Here is a 25742-nt window from a genome sequence, read left to right as displayed (position 1 = left end):
TCATCATCACCACCACCACCATCATCAACATCACTACCACCACTACCATCGTCGTCATCATCACCACCACAACCATCATCACCACCATCATCATCATCATCACACTAGATTCAGAAAAAGTCCTTTTAAGGTGTATATCAAAATGCTTGGTGTATGTCGATGGGAGAGTTCTAAATGTAATAATGATGATGATGATGGTGATGATGATGGCGATGATGATGATGATGATGATGATGTTAGTGTTGTTGCTGATGATGATGATTATGGTGATGATGATTATGACGATGGTGATTATGACGATGGTGATTATGACGATGGTGATAATAATGGTGTGACACCAAAAGATAGCCGACACCAACATCGCCACCGTCACATCCTACTACCCCTACCGCCACCACAGATTTCCGAACACACGCCGGAAGAGTGGAGGAAAGGAGTTGCCATTGACGTCATCAGCACTCCAGTACGGTTCATTGCATTTCATGTGCAAAATAATCAGACCATTAAACAGGCAAAAATTAATCAACCGTGAAATTATTTATTTATTTATTTATTTATCAATCCTTGCAGTCATCCATTCATTCATCCATCCATCCATCAATAAAAGAAAGTTGTAGCAGTTTTTGTGGACAAGGTGGGGGCGGAATTCGGAGGATTCCACATCGATTCGAAATCAGGCCTGCTGGACACCGACATCGAATCAAAATGGCGTTGTCTGCCGCTCACTTTGAATATTTTGAATGGTTGGTAGATCGGAAATTTGTCCCCGAGTTAGCTCAGTCGGTAGGAGTGCTGCTCGCGCTGCTATTACGCGGTGGCAGGGTTCGAATACTGCCTGTCCGAAACTCGAAGATCATCGTACGCGTGCATGCTTCTCAATGTGTATGTGCGTCCTGCTGCGCTGTGGATTGGAGGCGGGCATTGGGAGCGGGAATTGCGGGGTCCACGGGAATTGGTAGAACCTAATTTTCGGGAATGGGAATTTTAGGGAATCGGGCACGATGGACGAGAATGGGAAAAACAACACATGCATGCCCAAATTTGAAAAATTAGTTTAGATCAAAATGTCAGTTATCTATGCAACTCAATAAGTGTGGTTTTAATTGTAGTAATTGTAATTTATCTTTGTTGTTTTAGTACTTTTTAGAGCATTTGGATTTTTATTTTGTTTGGTACTAGACAGGTTCTTGATATTTGCTTTTGTTTTTTAATCTGTTTTTGGTGTTCAAAATTTGAAAAATTGGAAAAAGGGGAATGAAAGGGAAAACGCGAAAATTAATTAAAAAATGGGAATTTTCGGGAACGTTGTCATGAATGAGAATTCGGGTGGGAATCGGAAATGACGAACAAATATGGGAGGGAATTTGGAACAAATTTCAATTCTCGTCATCTCTAAAAACAGCAACAAGAACGATGACACTTTCAAGCAAGGAAAGTTAAGCTATAAGGATAGGATAAATCAATCAATCAAACAATTAGCTTATAAAGCGTTATTTCCGTGATATTCAACAGCGCTCCTCAATGAATTTTTTAAACAGATTGGTCTTAAGATACGCTCTAAACTTCATAAATGATGGAGTAGTCAGAGAAGTAGGTAGCGAGTTCCAGAGAAAAGGGCCAGAAAAAACAAGAAGACGATCGTAAACCGGGGCGTTTATGTTTAATTAATTTATCTGATGAGTACTTAGGAAATAATTTAAATTGACACTTATACATAAATGTGCAAATTTTAAAAATTAATCTTTATTTTATAGATAGCCAGTGCAAGAAAACAAGGCATGGAGATATATGAAAAAAGAAAGGGGCTCGAGCAACTAGACGAGCAAGACGAGCAGCAGAGTTGAAACCTTTACTTAAAGGATAGAGTGTAGAATCAGGAAGACCATAATAGAGCGAGTTACAATAATCAATCCTAGATAAGGCTAACGAAGTAACAAGAAGGAATAGAGAAGGATCATCAAGAAAAGGCAAACATTTTTTTATTATACGTAGATGAAAGTAAGAACTTCTAGCAACACTATTAATCTGAGAAGAAAGAGACATACTAGAATCAAAGATAAAGCCTAGACTACGAAACTTATGAGAAACATCAAGAGTTTTAGAATCAGTAAAGATAATAGGAGGTCTAATAATAGAGTGTTTAGATTTATTGAAACCAATTAATTCAAATTTAGAAGGATTAAGTTTAAAACATATAGAGTCAGATCAAGCGAATCAAGCGATAATTGAAGTAAGACATAAGAGTAGATTATGAAGAACACTATTGAGATCAGATGGAGGAAAAGAAGTATAAATGTAAGAATCTTCAGCATATAGTTGACTGGTAAAATGTAAGCATGTTTGACAGAGAATCAATCAATCAATTATAAGAGATGAAATAAAAAAAATATCACCATGTCAACTACCTTTCGTTTTCATGCTCATACTTATTGTTGTAAAATTTTTTAGGTTCCTTATAATACAGCAGCTTACATAACCTTTCCTGCTTACTCCAGTTAGACCTTAACACATGCATTAGCACGCAACAACCGCCAAAACGCAACCCACATGCACGTTTTTAAAAAAATGCTAGTATTATTAATAGCGGAAATATTTGTGGATTAACATTAATGGATTATTATTATTACAACCAACTTTACACAATAATTTTAACAGAAAAACAGCAACAACGACGACGATAATACTTTATTATATCAATATTAACAATCAGTAAGAATAAATCATAAATAAGAATAAATTTTTTGAAAAACAAATAATTTTTTACAATAATTAGAAAGGCCGCAATGGTTCGAAGTCGATATTAACGATGACTACTGGAGCATTCCATTCGAAACCGAAATCAGTAAGTAGAGATAGGCTAATCAATTAATTATTTAATTAATTGATTAGTTGGTTGATAGATTGATTGATCCATCGATTGATCGATCAATTAATTGATTGATTACTTGTTGTTTGATTGGTTGATGTATTAATTGATTGATTGAATAAATTACTGTATAATTAATTATGCTTCTATATTAATTATTTCAAATCATTTAAACTATTTATTTATTAAAGTATTATATTAATTTTAAAATTAGAAATGTGAGCAAATATAATTGTTTTAACAATTCATTTTTTTCATAAACCAATCAATCAATCAATCAACCAACCAATCAATTAATCAATCAATTAATCATTCATTCAATCAACCAATCAATCATTCAACCAAACAATCAATCAATCGATCGATTGATCAATCAATCATTTATTCAATCATTCAACCAAACAATCAACTACCCAAGCATTCAACTGCGACTACGAGTTGTCCAACGCTCAATGTCCTCCCCACGAAACCCAGCACTTAAGGGAAGGCATGGAATATTCAGCAAGAAAAGTAAGAAACTTGAAAACTCTTGGGCCACAACATAACAAAAGGAAATCCAACAAAAAACCGGAATTACATTTCTTGAGATCGCCTCGCAAAAAGTTTCTGACAAAATCCAGTACACATTTTAAGCGGGTTTCGACCAAAAATATGGAAACAATTACAAATAAAAGTAACCAAACTATCGACAGGGCCGACGAGGAACATAAGCGTCATCACAAAAATGACAAAACTGCCCGAAAATTTCTGAATGATAAACAAGTTATTTCCAAGTATGGTGAATCATTTAACTCGAAAAATCGCACAAGTAACTTCAGAATTCCTAAGTGGAAAATCATCCAAACCAATCTAGGCAATATTTTTAAAAATAATTTGATTAAAATAGTAAAAAAATTGAAAAGAAAAGTACGAGGGAGAAGATGGACGCAAGAGAGGGAGCCTTCGAAGTGGTTGTGGCACGAAGATAAACAGAAACCATCTAGCGAACCCAAGACGATGATCTGCCGATTCAACAGTTCAGTTCATTGATTGATTGGAACTTTTGGAATGCTTGTTTGTTGATTGATAATAATTTTTGAAATGACTAGAAAAGTAATAAAAGTTTGATGGTAGATTGATTTGGAAAATCGTTTAAAAACCATTCATTGAGACTTTTTATTAATTTTTATCCATCATTAAAAAAAAACGATATTTCACTTATTCAACATATAAATCATCCAATCAACCGAACGCCATCCACTCATCCATCCAACCGCTATCCATCTATTCATACATCCAACCGCTATCCATCTATTCATCCATCCAACCGCTATCCATCTTTCTATCCATCCAACCGCTAACCATCCATCCATCCAACGCCATCTATCCATCCATCCAACGCTATCCATCAATCCAACCGCCATCTATCTATCCACCCAGACATACCATTCTTCACAATGCGTCGCGCCCTGATAACTCTGGGAATATTTGCAGTGGTGTTCACGCTCTACCTCCTCGTCTGCTGCCTACACCGACGATACCATCGTAAGACTTTCCACTGACTAACTTTTCAATTTTACAAAAAAAAACTGGGTTTAATTGTATAGCATAATAATAGAGAGTCTGTCTCCTATGTGGCATTGACAGGGTTCGAAGGCACAAAGATTCTTCTTTGTTCGTGAGCTTGTATGATGCACGCGTGGCCGAACAAATCTCCCAAAGCAACAATAAAAAGCTGTAACAGTAAAAAATCGAAAACGATAAATTATTACAATGTATTATAAACCTTAACCGACTCAAAATCAACCGATCCAAACCAAACAACCGCCAAACAAACATACTGAATACAGTGGGCAGACGGCTCTATCACGAATCAACAACCGAGCAGATGAAGAGATCAGATGGGTTTGATGTGTATCAGTCGAAGGGCAGCAAACGTCACCAGCTGCTGAGGAGGCAGCTTGGAATGTCGAAGTCCGAGATGTCCAAGCGAAAAAAGTTCGTTTGTAGTGCGTTGTTTGTTGTCGTTTTATCAAGTGGTTGGTTTGGTGAAGTGGTTGGGGTCAGTTGAAAAATTGATTGGCTGATATTCTAGTTGATTGGTTGGTAGGATTTGCTGTTATTGTCAACATTTTTAGTTTGTTGCATCACAACGAACGTTAAATGATGAACAAATTAAATTAAAAAAATTCAAATATATATTTAGCTCATTAAAACATGAAAGCCCAAATGTATGCATTCAATCACATATCGACGGTATTGGATCACTGGGCAAATGAATCCATTATCTTAAAATAACAACAACAGCAAACCTGATCAGACGCCTAAACAAAGTTCCAAGAATTTTCGAACGAAGCAGTTCGAAGAGGCGACACCTCAGCAGAAACAAATAGAACTAACTGAACTAACGAAAGAAACAAACTCAGCCCAGCAACTACCACCTTCATCCCAGCAAGAATTTGAACCGCCACCAACAAAACATGAGTCGCAAGCACAACAATCACAACGACCTCAACAGCAGCCAGAAGAATGGCAAAAAAGCAAATCAATTCTACAAAATCAAAAGCAGGATAAAAAAGAGGATCATTCCAAGGCGCAACTCGATCGACACTCAAGCTTTTACCGAATCAGAGAAAAATTTGCGAAAGACAAAAAGAAACAAGTGGCTTCCCAAAAAAATTCACCAACGAATCCTCATCCCTCTCTCAGATCTTCCATTTCAGAACACAACGGCTTCTTCATCGCCAAAGACTCCCAGTCCCAAGCCTCTTTCTACAGTAGTACATCAGAACTATCAGGGATAAGCCAACCAACAAAAAAGCAAAAACGGATCCCCTTCGGGTTCTCCAATCTTTTCAGAAGCTCAAAATTGAAAGCCAAAAATTCGAAAATTATTAGAGATGACCTGGGACAGTCAGTATCACTAACGGTCAATCCGTCAACTAGACTGACCCAATCACCAACGAGGGATGTTCAACATTCCGAAAGTCAAAATAAATTACACGCGAAACCAGTCTAACTTATCCAGTCAAATCTCATAATCATTAACATCATCATCATCCGTCATTATCGTTATCACACCGATATTATCATCATTTCCACTTCTGAAACAACCATAATTATCATCGATTAAAATATCATCCCAACTGACCAAATGTATCTGACCTTCATCACTCCGTAGCAAATACTTCAACCACAATAAATGAGTGGTGTAGACTGAAATTTTTTGTGAAGGAGTGGAATTTTTTTTAAATTTTGAATATTTTTTTTTGTTTTTTTTTCACGTTTTTAAAAGTGTTTTTTGTACATTTTTCTTAAAATTTTACCGTTGTGGTCTAAAACTGAAACAATTTTTAATCAAAATTCATATAGAAAACGCTAAATATAAAGCCCACCCAGCTTGGATACACCTCTGCACCCGATATGTTAGCACAGCACGGGCGCAGAACTCTAAACAAGTGGCAGCATTTGAGTGAACGTATTAGGTGTAAATAAAAAATTTATTAAAAAAAAAGTTTTGCGAATTTCACATCATCCATCAACGTCGCAAGGAGCTCATCATTTCAACCATCACCACCATTATTATTATTACTGTAATAATTACCAGCATATCATCACAATTATAATCATCATCAACATCATCATCACCATTACCATCACCAACATTACCACTATTAATGTTAACTCGCCTACCTGTCTGTATCTGTATACTAGCAACATCGTCATTAACGTATAAATATACAACATGGTCGTTGTTAACGATAAAAATGGCAACATATTAACATAAAAGCGTATAAAAGATAAAGAGATAACAAAACGTCAGTGTGAAATTAGAATGAGGAATTAAATTTTCATTTAAATACAAAAAAATTAAACTTAATCACATTGGAAAAATCATTCTATCACAATCCGAGCATTAAGACATTCACTCACTCACTTATCAGCTTACTCACTAATCATTCACTCACTCACTCATTCATTCATTTCGTTTATTTGATACCATCCAATCAATCTGCAACATTTTAAAAGTCTTTTTGTCCTAATCATAACCCATTATGACCACAACCGTTATAATCTGCCATAATAAAATTATAATAATAATTATTAATATCATTCAAATGCAATTTCTTTTATAAACGCTGTAATTCATTTGTTACGAATCAATTCACTATAAATTATTACAGATATACGTAGTATTAATGTTATTATTAATATTGTCATCATTATCATCACCGTCAGAAAATCTGCCGTATGTATTTTGAATCAAACAAACAAACTTAATTACACGAGGTTAAGAACATTTTGAAATACACATCTCTCTCTCTCTCTCTTTCGTAGTTTTTTCGTACATAATTTATTACTCTGATGAAAATTATGTGGGAAGAAAGTAAGACATTTGTAAATTGTTTATAAAGATCAATCAATTCATCGATCGATCAATCAATCAACCAATCAACCATCCAACCAACCAATCAATCGTAATTATGTGACATGGGTGCGTCATCCCACTGAGCCGAGCTGGTCCTGTGCTTAAATCGAGGTCGGTTGGTGCTGAAGACATCGTAGAGGTTGAGGCTGAACTGGAGGTCAAATATGAGGTCAAGGTTGGGCGGGTTCAGGTGCTGCTCGTATATGCTCTCCTTCAGCAGGTTCTCTGTTCATACGTTTGTTTGTCGGTTGGTTCGTTTGTTTGTTCATTTGTTTGTTTATTCATTTGTTTGTTTGTTCATTTGTTTGTTTGTTAGTTGCAACACACGTGTGTGTGTGTGTGTGTGAGTCAAGTTAGTTTTTAATTGATTAATATTTTTAAATACATTGTATATTATTATAATTAATTTATTATTAACAATCAAACAATAAATCAATCAATCAACCAACACAATCAATCAAAAAATCAAACAACCAATCAAACGATCAATCAAACAATAAACAAGCCCGTCAACCAATCACCGACCAGCAATCAGCCCACCAACCAATCACCGACCTCTAGCCCAGTTAGGGACGGCCTTCCTGGGCGCACACTCATCGTCCGTCTTGTCTTTGTACTTGATGTTGTCGATGTTGTAGTTGGTGTATTCGTAGGGGCGTTTGTTACTGTTGTTGTTGTTCGTTACTGACGTTGTTGTTGTTGTCGTGTATCTATTTTCATTGCTGTTTTGTTGTTGTTGCTGCTGTGATGGATGTTTGTGTAGGTGCTTCTTCCAGTTACTTGCTAGGCTCCTATTCATTATGGTGATGAAGAAAATTATGATGAAGAAGATGATGATGAAGTTGATGATGATGAAGATGATGAAGTTGATGAAGAAGTTGATGAAGATGATGATGAAGATGGTGAAGTTGATGAGAATGATGAAATTTAAGTAATAACGACGATAAACCATGACTAATGATGAAATCCAAATTACTGTTAATCACGTTGAAATCAATGGTAAGATGATAACATTTATCATTTTAATTATCGTAAAGACATCACATTAATAACAAACAATTAAAGCCTAGGCAAAAATATGAAAAGTAAAAAGAATAATAATACAAACAACAAAAATAATAATAATTATTATTATCATTATTAGATAACAATAAAACACCCAACCCAGTTTTTTCTTCTGCCTTTTTAAATTTTCCTTCATAGTTATAACTCATGGTGCTGTTATTGCTATTATTATTATTATTATTATTATTGTTGTTGTTGTTTGATTGCATGTTTTTCATATTGTGCTGCATAACGTTTCTGTCAACTTCAAATGTCGTCATCATCTTCTTCGCCATCATCGCCGTTGATGCTGCTGCTGCAGAGGCTGCTTCTAACGCTGCTTGCTTTTGCGCTTGTGCCAAAGCCTGCATCATTGTTGTAGTCGTTGTTTTGTGTTTGTAATCCTATTTAATTTCAAATATATTTGCCTGTCTGATTTATTCTAAAATTAGTTTATCAAATTGATAATTTTAATTTAAAAGTTTAATTGAATTTACAGAGCTAATGGTACTCATTAGTTAATTAATAGTGTCATACAAGTCTTAAGTAGGAAAACTTATCGACATCGTCATTTCTTATCTATGGTCCCCAAAACCAGAGAAATCAAACTGATTGAAAGATCATGAAATGAAAGTCAATTTAGAAAATCTTAATTGAAAACGTGCGAGGTGTTGAAAAAAATATTTCCATGAGAAACATTCGTTAACACGGTTGCAGACAGTTGTGATTTGATTCCATGTGGTCTGTTGGGATGAGGAGCTGAACTGAACAGCGAGACAAAAAGTTGCATGGCCGTGACAAAAAGTTACATATTTATATACATATTTATTGGTTTTTTTAATTTTATTTATCTGAAATCGGTTTTAATTCATCTATTACTCTATTCTATCTAAATCAACTAATCAACCAACCACCACACCGAACATTTGCACCACCACAGCCACCCACCACCAACCTCCTTGGCAGCCCTCTCTTCCATCAACCTCTTCCTCTCCAGCTTCTCCATCCTCTCGGCTTCTTCCCTCTTTTTTTGCTCCGCCAACTTTCTCGCTTCCAATTCTCTCCGCTTTCTCTCTTCTTCCAACTGATCGATTGAACGATTTAATTGATCGATCGATCGATTGATTGATTTTATTCCAATGTTGGTAGATTTAATTATGAATTATGAACAATTGACAGAATGAATAAATGAATAAAAAAACGAATGAAAAATTGATTGACCAGTTCAAATGAATGAATTTGACCGGTTGCTTCATGCGCCTTCACAAGCAATTCTTGCTTGATGAACTAACTGACTGCGTAATTCTATCATAACAAAGTAATCGATAATACCAAAAAACTTTCCCAACAATAGCCAGACCAACACAGGCACAATAATTGAAGTCACTGCCATCAGGCCTTTTCAGTTATATACCTGCTGGATCTCTTTCCACATAACTCTTCGCGTGGATCTAAAAAAAACTACGCCTGTTCTCTTTTCTTTTCTCTCTTTCTCTCTCTCTCTCCTCCAACAAATCAATAAAAAGAATAGATACCATAATATTTTCAAATCTTGTCCTGTATATTCCGAGTCCAAACATCTGTTTGAATGAAGAAGACTCCAGGTCCGAAAGATATAAAATGAGGTATTTAGGTATTTAGATAGCCAAGAAGATCCAACAAATCCATCGTTTTCATTCCGTCATCACGACACTCAATCCACTAGATAACTTCTTCATCTCGTGTTCTATTCATATCTACAGCGCTTTTTGCTGTTTTCCCAAACAGGTAGATTTATTTTGCAAGACTAAATCATTCAATTCATATAAAAGAATGAAGTTAATAATTTTAGCTGACCGTAAATATTTTTTAACAAATTATAATTGAAAAAATGATTCAAAATTGTTTTAGCGCCAGTTAGTCAGTATTGCAAATCTTTGTTAGTAATCTATAAAATAACCAGCCACCACACAAACATTTGCACCACCACAACCAGCACACCCCCACACAAACCTCCCTAGCAGCCCTCTCCTCCATCATCCTCTTCTTATCCAGCTTCTCCAACCTCTCGGCTTCTTCCTTCCTCTTCTGTTCAGCCAACTTTCTCGCTTCCAATTCTTTCTGTTTCCTCTCTTCTTCCAGCTGGCCAATTGAATGATTTATTTAATCGATTAATTAATTAATTGATAGATAGATAGATGGATAGATGGATAGATGGATAGATAGATAGATAGATAGATAGATAGATAGATAGATAGATAGATAGATAGATAGATAGATAGATAGATAGATAGATAGATAGATAGATAGATAGAGTAATTGATTGAATGAATGAATGATGAACAAATTGATTGAAACAAATGTTTGCATGGTTTATAATCCGCCGGAGTTGAATAAATAGAAGGCTGTTGCACCAACCATTAACCAAATAACTTTGTGAAACATAGAAGACAAAATGAAATATAATTATGACTAATATAAAAAAAGATGAATTAATAAATGATAATAATTAATAATAGATAATAATAATTAATAAGCTAATGATAAACGCGCCATCTTTAAAGAAATCAATCTAAACCAATCAGGTCAAATGAGGTCAAGCAAACCTTTTCAAGTCTCTTCTGATTGGTTAGTTCGGCCTCCAATCGCATTTGTTCTTCCTGCTGTCTTCGGCGTTCTTCCACTTTTCTCTGTTTCTCTTCACGTTTTCTGTGAACGGTTCAAACAATAATAATAATAATAACAAATGAAGTTTGGAATAGATAAATGTGCCACCATAGAAATAAGGAAAGGGACAGTGATGCTAAATGATGGTGTGATGTTGGTCCTGAAACTCATATCAGAGGTGTTGATGCAGAGGAGACGTACAGTAGGGTGTCCCGAAAAAATTTTTTTTAGAATTTCGCAATACAAGACCTCTTGAAAGTTGCCAATTTGATCATAAATTACGAAAATAATCATACAAATTAAATTAAATTGCATCTTCAGGGTTCTACCAAATTTTAAAATTTTGAAAAATGTCATTTTTTGTGTTAATATTTTGTGCCGCTTAACGTCGAATCCGAATCATAATTAAAATGTTATATATGTTCTTTGTTTTGTTTACATGTGATAACTTCACTTCACATTGTTTTAATTTGTATGCATTAGCGTTTTCCTGGTTGTTTTAAATTTTTCTAGTTTGAGTTAGCAAATTCACTAAAATTTCAGTTTCTGAAGACGTGATTTTAATTGTAAGCGAATTCTATTAAACTAATCTTATTATTTTGCTATAAAATTTTAAAATTACAAATGTTTTATTTTCATCTTTCAGAAAATGAGTTCAATGCGTAGCGATACCATATGTGATATATTAGGTCCATATGATGAACTTAACGAACGGCAGCTACCAACCATAGGGGATGTCATCAAATTTATTTTATTTGTTAAGAATGACCTGAAACTAAAATGTAATGGCAAGGATCTATCTAAAAAAATTCAAAATATCTGGATAAAAGCTTCCATTCCAATCGTATCTAATGATCGAGTTTTACAACTCTTAAAATCTTATTTTGAAAAATATCTCACTTTGAAAAGATATCCCAAGAGCAAAAGACATGATAGTTTTGAGAAAAAACTGAAATGTTTTTCAGATTTATCAAAGAGGCTTTTTGATGTGGCTTCATGTAAATGTGTCTTATTTGAAGCATGTGTATGTTTGAAAAATAAAAAAGTTCCTGTTAACGAAAGACAATTTTTGATCGATCAAAGAAATGAGAGAAAAATGGCTATAGGTGGCATCGATAAACAAGAAACGGTCAGATTGAGGAAACGACAGGCAAGACAATTTGAACGTTCAATGAAAGGAGTCAAAAAGTTTTGCTCAACACAAGGTTCTAATATTGTTTCAACAGCTTTGGAGGAAGACGAGACGCATATCAATTTTTCCAAAACCAACCTGGCAACAGAAACACTTCTGACAAACCTGTCATTTACAAATACACCAACAACATCATTCGCTAATCGAAATTTACTGCAGTTACCAACATTGGCAAAAGTTTGTGATAGATATCGATTGTCTACACGATCTGCTGCTGCTGTTGCTTCTGCCGTTTTAGTTGACGTAGGTCTGGTTTCAAATGAAGACTCAACTCTAGTGACAGACAAAAATAAAGTACACAAGCTGTATCAAAGGCCAGAAAAATATATTTTAAAATATTAGCGAAGTTTCACTAAACAGCATTTATTTTGATGGTCGAAAAGACAAAACGTTGGTGAATAAAAAAATAGGAGTCCGTTACCATCGCAAAGTGGTTTTAGAAGAACATATTTCAATTTTATCAGAACTTAATTCTATTTTTTTGGGACACACATCGCCATGTCGTGGAACCGCAAAAGAAATCTTTACTTCAATCATAACTTTATTAAAAAATCGAAATTACAATTTAAATGACGTAATTTGCGTTGGATGTGATGGAACTGCAACTAATACCGGGTGGAAAGGTGGTGTAATTAAATACCTTGAAGAGTATTTGGATAGACCTTTACAATGGTGTGTTTGTATGCTTCATGCTAATGAGCTACCTTTTCGTCATTTATTCTTGGCTTTAGATGGCTGCACTTCAGGTCCTAGAGAATATCCAGAGCCTATTGAAAAACAATTAGCTACTTGCGAAAATAAAACTACGTTGCTTTTTCAACCACTGACCGGTCATTTGCCTGATTTAACGAAAAATGTAGTTAATGAACTGAGTATAGATCAAAAATATCTCTATGAAATATGTCAAGCAGTATTAACTGGTTCCTGTAGTCCTGAGCTCGCAAACCGTCAACCTGGAAATCTATCTCATTCAAGATGGCTTACTTGTGCCAACCGTTTACTTAGACTATATGTAAGTACTCCTGATCCATCAGAAAGTTTGCAAATACTTGTCGAATATGTAGTTAAAGTATATGCTCCTATTTGGTTTTCAATTAAACAAAAAACATCTTTTAAAGATGGAGCTAAGCATATTTTTAATTTAATTTTATTTTCTCGATATTTACCAACAAATCTAAGAACAATTGTAATTGAGAGAAATGCTTTTTATGCACATCCAGAAAACCTTCTTGTTAGTATGTTATTTGACGACAGAGACTATATTCGGGAACTAGCATGTCGAAGAATAATAAAAGCTAGAAATACTGACAATGGTTTCAAACAGAAAATATTTAAAACACCGAAGCTTAACTTCTCTGCTAAAGATTATACTGAAATTATTTCGTGGCAGGAGTGTCAAGTTACAGTAACACCTGTGCTTCGGGATGTTACTAATGACGAACTCAAAAAGATGGCAAAAGATGGAAGCCTTAAAATTGTTGATTTTCCTTGCCACACACAATCAGTAGAGAGATGTGTTAAACTGGTAACAGAAGCATCACAGAGTGTGACTAATGTTAATTCGAGAGATGGTTTCGTAAGAACCACGTTACAAAGTCGAGCTGAATTTCCAATTTTCGGACATAAAAATATATTCAAATTTTAAATATATTTTATACTTTTAAACCGTCTGTTGTTTAATCTTGTTTAACCCTAGAACTACCAGCTGGGTCCATTGGACCCATCCTCGATGTTTGATGTGATGTAGATAGACAAAAAAATTTGTAAAAATTTCCAAAAATTCTGACTTTTTCTAAATACTTATTGTCAAAAAAAAATGCAAATTTATAAATTTTTTGGCATTAGTAATTACGCTATAAAAATTCAAGCACCACTTACCGACAGGGTCTGTTGGACCCACATTCATTTTTAAAAAGTATTTATTATTTAGATTCACTTTTATTGTTGTTTCCATAGTAGTAGCCATTTAATAAATATACTTTTATTTGAATTAATTGTGTTTTTGTTCCTTATAATGTCAAAATCAAAGATTTCTCTAAGTAAAGCTTGCGAAATGATTTTAGAAGAAAGTGAGGAAGATGATTGCGAAGATTATGTTGCATCAGATGATGATAATGAAATCGATTGTGTTGAAGAAAACGAAGTTAGTAATAGTGAAAGCGAAAATGACATAAAATCTGATTTGATGGCTAATACTATTACGCATGAGGAAACGTATTTATCAAAAAATAAAGAAATTGTGTGGCATAGTACACCAGAAACAAATACACAAGGTCGTGCCAAAAGTTTCAATATTGTAAAAGAAAGTCCAGGATTCAGCAATTATGCAAAAAATAACGTTGATTCAATATCTTCTTCTTTTTTGATTTATTTCAGATCTAGTTTGTTGGAACAAATATGTCATTTCACAAATCAAGAAGGACAACTGGTGTTGAAAGATGGTTATAAGAAGTTATGTGTCAATAAACTAAAAAAGTTTATTGTAGTTCTCATATTAGTTGGTGTATATAAATCTAAGAATGAACCAGTTAGTCAATTATGGAGCGGAAGTGATGGCAGACCTTTATTCAATAAAATAATATCAAGAACCAGATTTCATGAAATTTTAAGAGTTCTGAGATTTGATGATGCTGCATCACGCAGAAAACATAGATCACCAGACAAATTAGAGCCAATAAGAGATTTATTTGAATCATGGAATTCTACTTTAAAAGATCCTTACAAGTTGAGTCATACAGTAACTATTGATGAACAGTTGGTCACCTTTAGAGGGAGATGTCCCTTTCGTCAATATATTCCTTCCAAGCCAGGTAAATATGGCATTAAATTTTGGGCATTGTGCGATAGTAGCTCAAATTATGTTTGGAATTTGGAAATTTATAAGGGGAAAGAAAAAGATAACCCAAGGGAAAAAATCAAGCTGAAAGAGTGGTCCTAACTCTGATAAGGGGATTGGAAAATTCTGGCAGAAACATTACGTGTGACAATTTTTTTACGAGCATTGGTTTGGCAGAAAAGTTATTCAAGAAAAATCTGACAATTGTAGGAACAATTAGAAAAAATCGTCCGGAATTGCCAGATAAATTTATTTCTCCAAAAGGTAGAGATTTATATTCATCATTGTTTGGATTCAAGGACAATTTCACTATTGTTTCTTATATGGCAAAGAAAAATAAAACTGTCACATTGTTGAGTACAATGCATCACCAACCAGAATATGATAAAAATAATAAAAAAAAGAAACCAGAAATAGTTCTTTATTATAACAAAACCAAAGCTGGAGTTGATACAATGGATCAGATGACAAGAGGGTATAGCACTAAACGGATGACAAGACAATGGCCACTTGTTGTGTTTTATAACATGATAGATATAAGTGGATTAAACGCTTATATCATATGGAAATCAATGCAATCTGAAAAAAGTATCAAAAGAAGGCAGTTTTTGATTGATTTGGGCAAAGAACTAACGCTTTCAGAGGCGCCACTGCAACCTACAGCAATTTTGAATATAGATGAACCAGCGAGAAAAAAACGATGTGTGTTGTGTAGTTATATAAAAGACAGAAAAACTAAATCATTATGTGCAAGATGCAAAAAAAACATTTGTTGTGAGCATTCCGTTGTAATTTGTAACAACTGCAACATTTAATCTATGATTTTTAAGTGACTACATTGTTTATCAAACATTTATTTTATAACTGTTCAGAAAAATTTCTTGTTTTTGTATATTTTGCTTATTTGGAGATTGCTATATTTAGAAACACAACATAAAAATGAGTCAAAATTAAATTTTAGTTTAAATTAATGACATGTCGATATGTGGGTCCAACGGACCCACATTGGTAATCAGCGCTATAAAAAAAATATTGGTAAACGCAGGGTTAAATGTGTTTTGTTTTATAAATAGTATTAAAAAATCTATTATAAATGCGAGTTTTTTTTGTTTTTTTATGCAAACGATTCAAGTAATTGAAAACATTAAATTTTCAAAACTTTAAAGCGTGGTAGAACCCTCAAGAAGACATATAATTTTTATTGTTTTATTATTTTTAAAATCTGCATAAAATTTCGCAACTTTTGATACCTCTTGTTATAATGTGTCTTAAAAAAATTTTTTTTTCATACATCGACGGGACACCCTAACGTACAGATACCTGGGAATGGAAGAGGTGGGAGGAATTCAACAGCAAATGATGAAGGAGGAGATAAGCAAAAGAGTACAACAATAGAATAAGATCCATATTAAAGACCCAGTTGAATGCCAAAAATAAAGTGATAACCATTAACAGCCTAGCAATCCCGGTTATGATTTACAGCTATGGTATTCTTGAATGGCGGAGATCCGAACTGCAGGCGATAGATAGAAAAACAAGAAAATTACTCACAATGGGAGGAGCACACCACCCTAATGCAGATGTCGACCGGCTATATATTAGCAGGAAAGATGGTGGAAGAGGCCTTATTGGAATTGAAGATTCATTTGAAAAATGCCTGATAGATCTCAACTTTTATATTCAAGCAAAACAAAATAAACATGTTGAAATAATTGCAAAAGCTGATGAAAATAAAAAGAAATATTCAATTTCAAAGGAAGTGGAAAAAATAAAACGTCTGTACTCCATTCATGAAGAAATTAACAAGAAAGATTTTAAAAAACTACAAGAAAAATGTAAATCACTCCACGGTCAATTTATCAACAGTATAGATAAAAAAAGGAATTGATTTAACATACACATGGAAATGGTTACAAAGTTCAGGTCTCAAAATAGAAACGGAGAGTCTTCTGATTGCAGCACAAGAGCAGGCTTTAAGCAAAAAGTATTTTCAGAAAAAAATTTTAAAGCAAAAAGTGGATGATTTATGCACGATGTGTCACAGACAAGTTGAAAGCATCAGCCATGTGATATCAGGATGCACAGTAATGGCACCAACAGAATACACTAAAAGACACAACAAGGTTGCAAGCTATCTTCACTGGATGATGTGCAGAAATTTTGAACTGGAAACAACTGCAGAAAACTGCAAGCACGACAACAGAAAGTTAAAACTATGACAATGGAAAAATTCTATGGGACACCCCAATAATAACTGACAGAACTATTCATGCAAACAGAGATCATTACTATTAACTGAAATAAATTTAAATTCATCATTCAAAGAGTACATAATAGTTAAACTATGTGTTTCTAATAGAGTTTTAAATATTCTCTTTGTTTATAGAAGTCCAAACTCTAATGTTGGAAATAATGATCTTTTGCTGAAGTTGATAAATGATGTGCTGGCATTACCTGGGACACGTCCAGTTTTGAAGGTAATGATGAGAGGGTTGAAAACAGATTTTTGGATCTTCTTAAAGATAAATTTTTAATACAACACATCAATCATCCAACGAGATTTAGAGATGGTCATGATTTCACTAAGCTGTATATATCGATATAGCGATGTACTGTATCCAAGCTGAGATGCATATATCAACCGTATTAAATTTTTCTTTTTCACAACAAATGAACAAGTCAATTGCAAATACACTAATAAAAACCACAAATGATCGCAGCTTAAACAATTTTGCATAGCAAGATAACATGCACGCCACACAAAAAAACACATATAGAGGCACAAATATGTAAGAACACAACAATTAAAACAAAACAACATTTTTAACACACATCCCAGCATACACACACACATACCAACACCAACACATACATAACACTAACACATGAACTAACACTGCAACTAAATCAATTTAACACCGAGTAAATAACATCTAAACTACGAAAATTAACAAGCAAACGAAGAGTTAAATTGAGACAACACTTCTTCACACGCCACACGCCGATGAATCATTGAAAATTGCTGTTGAATCAGTAACGAATGGCATGCCACTAAAAACGGCTGTCAAAAAATATGGGGTCCCTGCAAGAACTTTAAAAAGGCATCAGATGGCCATGACCAAATTTCCTGGAAAAATTAGGCTGGGACATTTTCACTCAATTTTTACAAAGGACCAAGAACTAGAACTAGTAGAAATTATTAAAAGTATGGAAAAATCACTCTTCGGAATGACCACAACAGACGTCAGGAAAGTGGCTTTTGAATTTGCCGAAAAAATGAAATTAAGCCATCCATTCAAGGTTGAAATGAAAATGGCAGGGATAGACTGGATGTATGGTTTTTTAAAAAGACATCCAACGCTATCTATTAGAAAGCCGGAAGCGATAAATTTATCACGGTTAGTTGGCTTCAATAAAGAGCAGGTAAAAATATTTTTCGACATATATCTTGAAACTCTCAACAATGGAAATTACAATGCTATGAAAATATGGAATGTGGACGAAACTGGAATCTCAACTGTTCAGAAACCAGTGAAAATTGTTGGCAGCAAAGGTTCCAGACAAATAGGAAAAATTACAAGCGGGGAACGTGGACATACAGTAACTGTTTTATGTTCTATGAACGCTGCCGGAATATTTATTCCACCTATGTTTATCTTTCCAAGAAAAAGAATGGTGGATTCTTTAATGAATGACAGTCCACCACAATCAATTGGGACATGCACTCCGAGTGGTTGGTCCGATAGTGAGTGCTTTATGAAATGGTTACGACATTTTATTTCTATTGTTAAACCATCAGTGAACGACAAGCATTTAATACTTTTAGATGGTCATCATAGTCATAAGACATTGGAGTCAGTGATGTTTGCCCAGGAAAATGGCATCGAAATGTTAACTTTTCCTCCCCATTGCACACACAAGTTGCAACCACTTGATAAAACCTTTTTCAAAAGTTTGAAATCATTTTATAACTCATCAGCTGATTCCTGGATGATGACAAACAAAGGCCGTAGAATAACATTCTATGAAATTGCAACAATTTTCAAAACAGCTTATTTCAAAAGTGTTACCATTGACAAAGCAGTAAATGGTTTTGCTTCTACAGGTCTTTGGCCACCGAATATGAACGTATTTTCAGATGAAGATTTTCATCCTTCGAATTTGACAGATGAACCGTTACCATCATCTGCTTTAGATTTGAATTTACATTCAAATTCATTGATTGAAACCATTGAATCAGTGGTTGAAGATGACCCAAACCAATCAATTTCTTCAAAAAGCCTTTTGGAGTCAATTGTTGGACCAATAAAATCATCAACGCCACGAGGTAGAAAAAGAAAATCTGAAAGAGCTACCTTGCTAACGTCCTCACCAAACAAAAAATTGCTACAAGAAAAAGATGATCAAAATTGTAAAAAGATAAAGCGTTCTAAAGATTTATTAGATATAAAAAGTAAAACGGTGAAACGAACCAAAGATACAACTCCATGTGGGACTTGCACACAAATTTTTTGTAAAGATGTAACTGGGCGTCAGTGGATCAAATGCCAAAAATGTGGCATTTGGCATCATAATGGTTGCCAAGGACTAGAAGAGGATTATAATGACATTTTTATTTGTATTGAGTGTGATGATTAAAATTACAAACAAAACATTAAAATTTTAATAAATTTTATTTTGTCATTTCATTAAAAATAATAAAGCATTTTTTTTCATGCATTTTGTTTCTATTAAAGCTATAACCATTGTAATCACAGCTTGTTTTGTTAATTTCTTAATTTGGGCCTTTTGCCCCAGGTATGGGGCAAGAAGCTCTTTTGATAGACCTCTATAGTTTTCCTCATAAAACACAGAAAGTGTATTTTTGAATAATTTAAATTGTAGAATTAGGTAGTGGACATACCAATCTAGCTAAGGCAACATTAAACTTTAAAAAATGTTCGAGTTGTTGGGTGTGGTCAACCGCCAAACGTTAGAGGTGGCTTTTTGCCCCATGCTACCCTACTTTGTAGAATAAAAAGATTCATCAAATTCAGTAAATGAATATATCGATCAAAATCATAGTGATGTTTTTTTAATATCTTGCTTCAGTTAAAAAATGTTGACATCAGTATTATTTTTTTATTATTAGGTATCTTCGACTCAGGCTTAATGTTTTATTATGTATATATAATGTGTGCTTATAAAAAAGTCTTTGTTAACACATAGCTGTGTGTGTGTAAATGACCATAATTAATACAATATTCTATAAATTTTACAGAATTTTTAGCATTTGTGTGATTGTAGTTTGTTTGTTTTTTTTCTCATTGAGATTTTATGAAAAATATTTATTAAAATTCGAGATAAATTTATTATTAGAATTAATCTTGCAAATATGGCCTATCTACAGTACGAATTGTAAAAATGTGTTTATCTCGAATTTTAATATTATTATTATTAATCATCATTGCCCTTAAGACAGTGCAAAACTTGAACCTCATCCTTTATTATTATTGTTAATAATTATATTTGCCCTTATGACAGTGTAAAACTTTAAAAACCTTCGCTAACTAATTATTTTCCTTTTTTTTGCCAACAATTTTTCATTTTTTCGCTATGTCATAAATATGTGATTTATCAGAGAAATTTGAATAAATGTTGAAGTAAAAATATTGCATGACAATTGTGTTGATGAAATTGATTATTATGAAGTTGAACCGTATATTGTTTAAATCATTTATAGAAGATAGTTTTGTTTTTATTTAATTGTCATTGTCCTCATCATTGTAAATATTTTCATCAACAACAAACTTTCAGGACTAAATCACGAAATTAAAAGTTTATGTGAAATAAACGAGTTACCAACTTTGTCTTGAAAAATTTAACTGCCTTAGTTATCTTACTTATAAATTTATTTAATTTATATACCAAAGATGCACTGAAAATGATTGCGGTCAGCGCTGCCTTTATAAATATATATAAATTGTTGCTGTTTGCCGAAACAGCGCTATTAGCCACGTTCCAATTTCTATAAAAAAAGACTTGGGGGAAAAAAAGAAATTGAACTCTGGGCAACATTTTTTCATAATTTGCATCAACAAAAACATCGACTTTATTTAATACATACATACATATATATATATATATATATATATATATATATATATATATATATATATATGTGTGTGTGTGTGTGTGTGTGTGTTTGTGTGTGTGTATTGTAAAATATCAGAATTGAGCTAGAGTGGTTGTGGAAGTTATTGCTTACATAGAAAAGTTCGTGTAATCTCCAATCTGCAGAAACTAATAATGTTTTGCCACTTGATAATTCCAGTTTCGTAATGTAAAAAATTGAACCAAAAAAATATTTGAGACTAAAGAGCATGCAAGTTTTTAGCTTAGTTCCATTGGATGGCTTTGAAACGAGCCTTTTGGAAATTTTTTGATTTACAATGAAAAAATGGAACATCAAACCTTTGTGTTTGGTGCGACAACTAGACTTGAAGAAGGATATAATCAATACGCATTTACTAAGACTTTTGCATTTTTTGCGATATCTCGAAAACGAGTGCTGATAATAGTTTTAGAATGTTAATAATAGGAAATAATAGTGTTAGAGAAAAAGTTACTCCGAGTTTGAGCTGGAGTTCGGGCCAAAAACCTGCCATTGGCAGCCTAAATGTTATCTAAGAGCACGTTTATAAATGCGAAGAAACTTTGCAAAAAAAAATTTGTTTCCTTTCAAATTTTTTTTCTGAGTGAAGAACGTTTTTTTTTAGTACAAAATGAAAAAAAAACACTATTATTTAAAAAACATTCCGTATTATTGAAATTGAAAAAATATATTCGGAGAGAAAGTGTAACTACATTTCATATTGTAATAATAATAATATTGTTACAACAACCACCTCTTAGCATCTTCTGATTTTTTCAGGTTCTGTTCCACTTTTCTCAGTTCAGCTTCCTCGGCTTTTCTCGCCTTCAACTCCAGTTCCATCTCCTTCATCATCTGCTTTTCCTGTTTCGTCATAATCATCATTATCATCAACCTAATCGTCTTCATCATTGCATCATCCCTATTACCATCATCATCATCTTCTTCCTTCTTTTTCTTCATCACCATAACCACAACCAACATCATCTTCATCATTACCACAATTATAATCATAATCATCCTAAAATAATCGTCATGATTATCACTATCATCATAACAACCATCATCATCATCATAACTAACATCATCATCATCGTCATCATAGCAAACATCATCATTATTACCATCATCACCAGCATCATCATCGTAATCATAACTATCATCATCATCATCATAATTACCATCATCACTAACAACATCATCATCATCATCATCATAATCATCACCAACATCATCCTCAACAGCATCATCATCATCATCATTACCACCATCACCAACACCACTACAAAGAACAGACCTTGATATGTTGTGAAGTAGCAGAAGTAGTTGAACTGGAGTTAGTGTTGCTGTCAGCTGTCTTGCCTGCCACTGACGTGCCTGCCTGGTTGATTGAGTGATTGAATACGTTCTCTGATTAATTGAATGATTGATTAATTTACTATAAGGTTGACTGATTGATTTAATATAAGGTTGATTGATTTACTAGTCGGTTGATTGATTGATTTGATATAAGGTTGACTGAATGATTGATTTAATATAAGGTTGAATGATTGATTGATTAGATATAAAGTTGATTGTTTGATTGTGATTGTTGATTGATCTACTATATGGTTGGTTGATTGATTGATTTAATAAAAGATTGATTGATTGATTTACAAAATAGTTGATTGGTTGATTTACTATATGGTTGATTGATTGATTTACTATATGGTTGATTGAATGATTGTTGATTGATTGATTTACTAATTTACTATATATCTGATTGCATGATTGATTGAATTATTAACTATACGGTTAACTGATTGATTGATTGTTGATTAGTTTACAATATGGTTGATTGATTGATTGACTGAATGGTTGATTGATTGATTGATTTACTATACGGTTGATTGATTTACTATATTGATGGCTGATTTATTGATTGATCTACCAAATGGTTGATTGATTTATTTGCAATAATGTTTGGTCGGATATATTGATTGATTAAATTGAATGAACCAGCAAAAAATGGTCAGTTCATTATTTATCTATTTATTAAAATTAATTGTTAGAACCAACGCCTACCAACCAAAATACTAATTAACTAATTACATAAACGATCAATCAATCAAAAAGTTTAAAAATCAATCAGTATATCACCAAACAATTAAAAAATGGCGAACCGAACGGTCGTGTCTAGTGAATTCTTGTGTTTTTTAACTAATAACTGGAATAATTTCGATAACGAAACTTTTATTTTGAATGTTGTTGATTTCTACCATGTTGACGAAGTCACTGCTGCAATAAGAATCTTAAAAAGTGATTTAGAACTGCTGAAAAACAACAGTTTCCAGTCAGAGTCATTAGAAAAGTTTAAATTTCGTGGAGTAGTTAAGAAAGAGAAAATTTTTGAATGTTTGGAATTGCTAAAGATTTTGAGGTTGGAGGGTTTTATTGATAAGTGTTCAATTTATTCATGCGTTAATCTAGCCAGAATTCCTAATATTACTAATTGGTTGAATTTTAATTTTGATTAAATTAAACATGAAATTGAAGCCATGTTTAGTGCACAACATACGACCATAACAGAAGCATTGAACACTAATAACACCTGCTTGTTAAATAATATACGCGATATTGTTTCTAACTCAACATGATAAAATTAAAGCGTTTACAACAACCACTTCAACAACAAAGCTATCTGAAATGTCTGCTGCTGTCGTTACTGAAATCAAAACAGCAAGTAAAAATCTTAATACTAATTCGTGGGCTGATAGATGTAGTAATTCAACTTCTAATCTTATTAATAATAATAAAATATTATATAGTAATAACCCTGTGAGTGAATCCAACGATGACGAAGGATTTCAACCTGTCGAAAAAGCCAAGAAAAAAAGAAAGTTACACGTTTTTCCTCAAGTTCACCAAGCTTCTAACAGCAATATTATATCTAAGAAACCGTTAAAAATGTATGGCACGGGCACTAATTGTGCCTTAAAAGCCTCTAAAATTATTGTTAAGAAGAGAACATTTTACGTGGGCAACGTTGGCCCATGTAATAAAGAAACAATCGAAAATCATCTCCGTTCCAAAAACATTGACTTCATTCACTGTTACCCAGTTCTACGTAAACGTAACCCTGAAGTTATTGGCGTCGCACAAAACAACCTTTTAGAATCCACGGCATTCAAAATCAACCTGCCAGTCGACGAATCATCAAAACTGACAAGTCCTGACATTTGGCCCAAATACGCTTTCCTTCGTGAGTGGGACTATTCAGCGACAAACATTCCAAGAACTGCTGAAGATAAGATTGCTAAAAAATCATTCAACGTGACTCTCAGTAATGCCCAAAAATCATCAGACACCAACTTTGGCGACATCAACACGAATCCTGTCATCGAGATGAAATCACCAAACGTTAACTATGGCGACAACAAACAATAACCTCAACCTCAACATTGTGGATAACTCTTCATCTCATGGTCTGCTCGAAGATGTTGATCCTGATCACAACGTCCTTAATGAATATTCAAATATTTGTTCTCAAATGATGCCGGAGAATGTTAACTCTTTCATTGGCGTTCATAATTTTTGTATTATGCATGTTAATTGTAGAAGTTTATTAAATAAATTCACTGAATTTAATATTTTAATTGATGAGTGTGGTGATAAATTTGATCTGATAGCTGTTAGCGAAACGTAGCTGAATGAAACTAATTTTAATCTTGTCAATTTGCCTAACTTTAATTTCGTTTGTAAGAATCGTACTGGTACCGTCGGTGGGAGTGTGGGCTTATTTGTCAGAGTTGGTTTAAAGTATGCGGTATGTGATAATTGTTCATTCCATAGATCAACGTTTGAATGTATGATGGTTGAAATATTTGTAAATGTCAATATAAATTATTTGGTTATTATTTTGTATCGTCCTCCTAGCTCTGATGTAAATTTGTTTTTAAACGATTTATCAACCCTACTTCTATCAGTTAACTTTAATGTGTTTACAAATATATATATCATTGGTGATTTTAATATTAATTTATTTGATGACGATTATAGACACATTCCAACTCAATTTATAAACTTGTTAAATTCGTTCGGTTTTTTTTCACTTATATCTCTTGCTACACGTGTCTCATCTACTAATAAATCATTACTTGACAATATCTTCACTAATAATATCACCGGGCATAGGTCTGGTGTCATTATATCATCTCTTTCTGACCATTTTCCTATTTTTTCGTCGTTTGTCATTCCTTGTCTTAATTTACCTAAACCTTCTATTGTATCAATTAATTATTCTAGTTTTAATATTGATTTGTTAAATACCTACCTTTTCAACTATGATTGGTTTTCTGTTTTGAATTGTCATGATGTTAATTTGGCATTTGATTTGTTTACTGGTGTTATTAGAGATGCTATCATTTTATTTTGTAGCTGGAAAATGCTAAAATCATGTTTAGGTCGCACCACTTATTATTATGATTGATGGTCATTTTATCACGGATGATACACAATTATGTAACCATTTTAACATCTATTTTTCTTCAATGAACACTATTGATAATAGCGATGTTAATAATTTTGACTATAAAAAGTATGTCAGCTATGGTGTTAATGATTCATTTGTTTTGTTTG

The 25742-nt window shown here is 33.2% G+C and overlaps 6 protein-coding genes across 6 annotated transcripts; 5 read left to right on the top strand and 1 right to left on the bottom strand.

Annotated features, from left to right (window-relative positions):
- The first annotated feature begins 3561 nt into the window (after positions 1-3561).
- HELRODRAFT_191751 (hypothetical protein) lies at positions 3562-6197 on the top strand. Its single transcript, XM_009019243.1, has 4 exons — positions 3562-3881; positions 4286-4390; positions 4696-4843; positions 5153-6197. The coding sequence occupies exons 1-4, from the start codon at positions 3863-3865 to the stop codon at positions 5862-5864; spliced, it is 984 nt and encodes a 327-aa protein (XP_009017491.1). The 5' UTR covers positions 3562-3862; the 3' UTR covers positions 5865-6197.
- Positions 6198-6884: 687 nt separating this feature from the next.
- On the bottom strand, positions 6885-11321 carry HELRODRAFT_172571 (hypothetical protein; the record flags this gene model as incomplete). Its single annotated transcript, XM_009019242.1, has 9 exons — positions 6885-6920; position 7207; positions 7337-7497; positions 7849-8065; positions 8439-8683; positions 9274-9402; positions 10311-10439; positions 10904-11006; positions 11209-11321. The coding sequence occupies 9 exons, from the start codon at positions 11319-11321 to the stop codon at positions 6885-6887; spliced, it is 1134 nt and encodes a 377-aa protein (XP_009017490.1).
- Positions 11322-11613: 292 nt separating this feature from the next.
- On the top strand, positions 11614-13801 carry HELRODRAFT_172570 (hypothetical protein; the record flags this gene model as incomplete). The annotated part of the gene is made up of 2 exons (XM_009019241.1): positions 11614-12403; positions 12888-13801. 2 exons carry the CDS (start codon positions 11614-11616, stop codon positions 13799-13801), a joined length of 1704 nt encoding a protein of 567 aa, XP_009017489.1.
- Positions 13802-14170: 369 nt separating this feature from the next.
- HELRODRAFT_172569 (hypothetical protein) lies at positions 14171-16387 on the top strand (the record flags this gene model as incomplete). Its single annotated transcript, XM_009019240.1, has 3 exons — positions 14171-14597; positions 15371-15467; positions 16309-16387. The coding sequence occupies 3 exons, from the start codon at positions 14171-14173 to the stop codon at positions 16385-16387; spliced, it is 603 nt and encodes a 200-aa protein (XP_009017488.1).
- Positions 16388-18037: 1650 nt separating this feature from the next.
- HELRODRAFT_172568 (hypothetical protein) lies at positions 18038-19630 on the top strand (the record flags this gene model as incomplete). The annotated part of the gene is made up of 1 exon (XM_009019239.1): positions 18038-19630. One exon carries the CDS (start codon positions 18038-18040, stop codon positions 19628-19630), a length of 1593 nt encoding a protein of 530 aa, XP_009017487.1.
- Positions 19631-23810: 4180 nt separating this feature from the next.
- HELRODRAFT_172567 (hypothetical protein) lies at positions 23811-24551 on the top strand (the record flags this gene model as incomplete). The annotated part of the gene is made up of 1 exon (XM_009019238.1): positions 23811-24551. One exon carries the CDS (start codon positions 23811-23813, stop codon positions 24549-24551), a length of 741 nt encoding a protein of 246 aa, XP_009017486.1.
- Between the last annotated feature and the right edge of the window lie 1191 nt (positions 24552-25742).

The sequence above is a fragment of the Helobdella robusta genome (assembly GCF_000326865.2).
Source record: "Helobdella robusta unplaced genomic scaffold HELROscaffold_24, whole genome shotgun sequence".
NCBI classification, from domain to species: Eukaryota; Metazoa; Annelida; class Clitellata; order Rhynchobdellida; family Glossiphoniidae; genus Helobdella; species Helobdella robusta.
Note: the sequence above shows the minus strand (reverse complement) of the source record. Positions and strands in the feature narration are given on the sequence as shown.

Excerpts from the sequence above, each read along its gene's own strand:
- HELRODRAFT_191751 (XM_009019243.1), top strand. Across the intron at positions 4,391-4,695 it reads CCTACACCGACGATACCATC|TGGGCAGACGGCTCTATCAC; the intron begins GTAAGACTTTCC and ends TACTGAATACAG. Across the intron at positions 4,844-5,152 it reads GAGATGTCCAAGCGAAAAAA|CAAACCTGATCAGACGCCTA; the intron begins GTTCGTTTGTAG and ends TAACAACAACAG.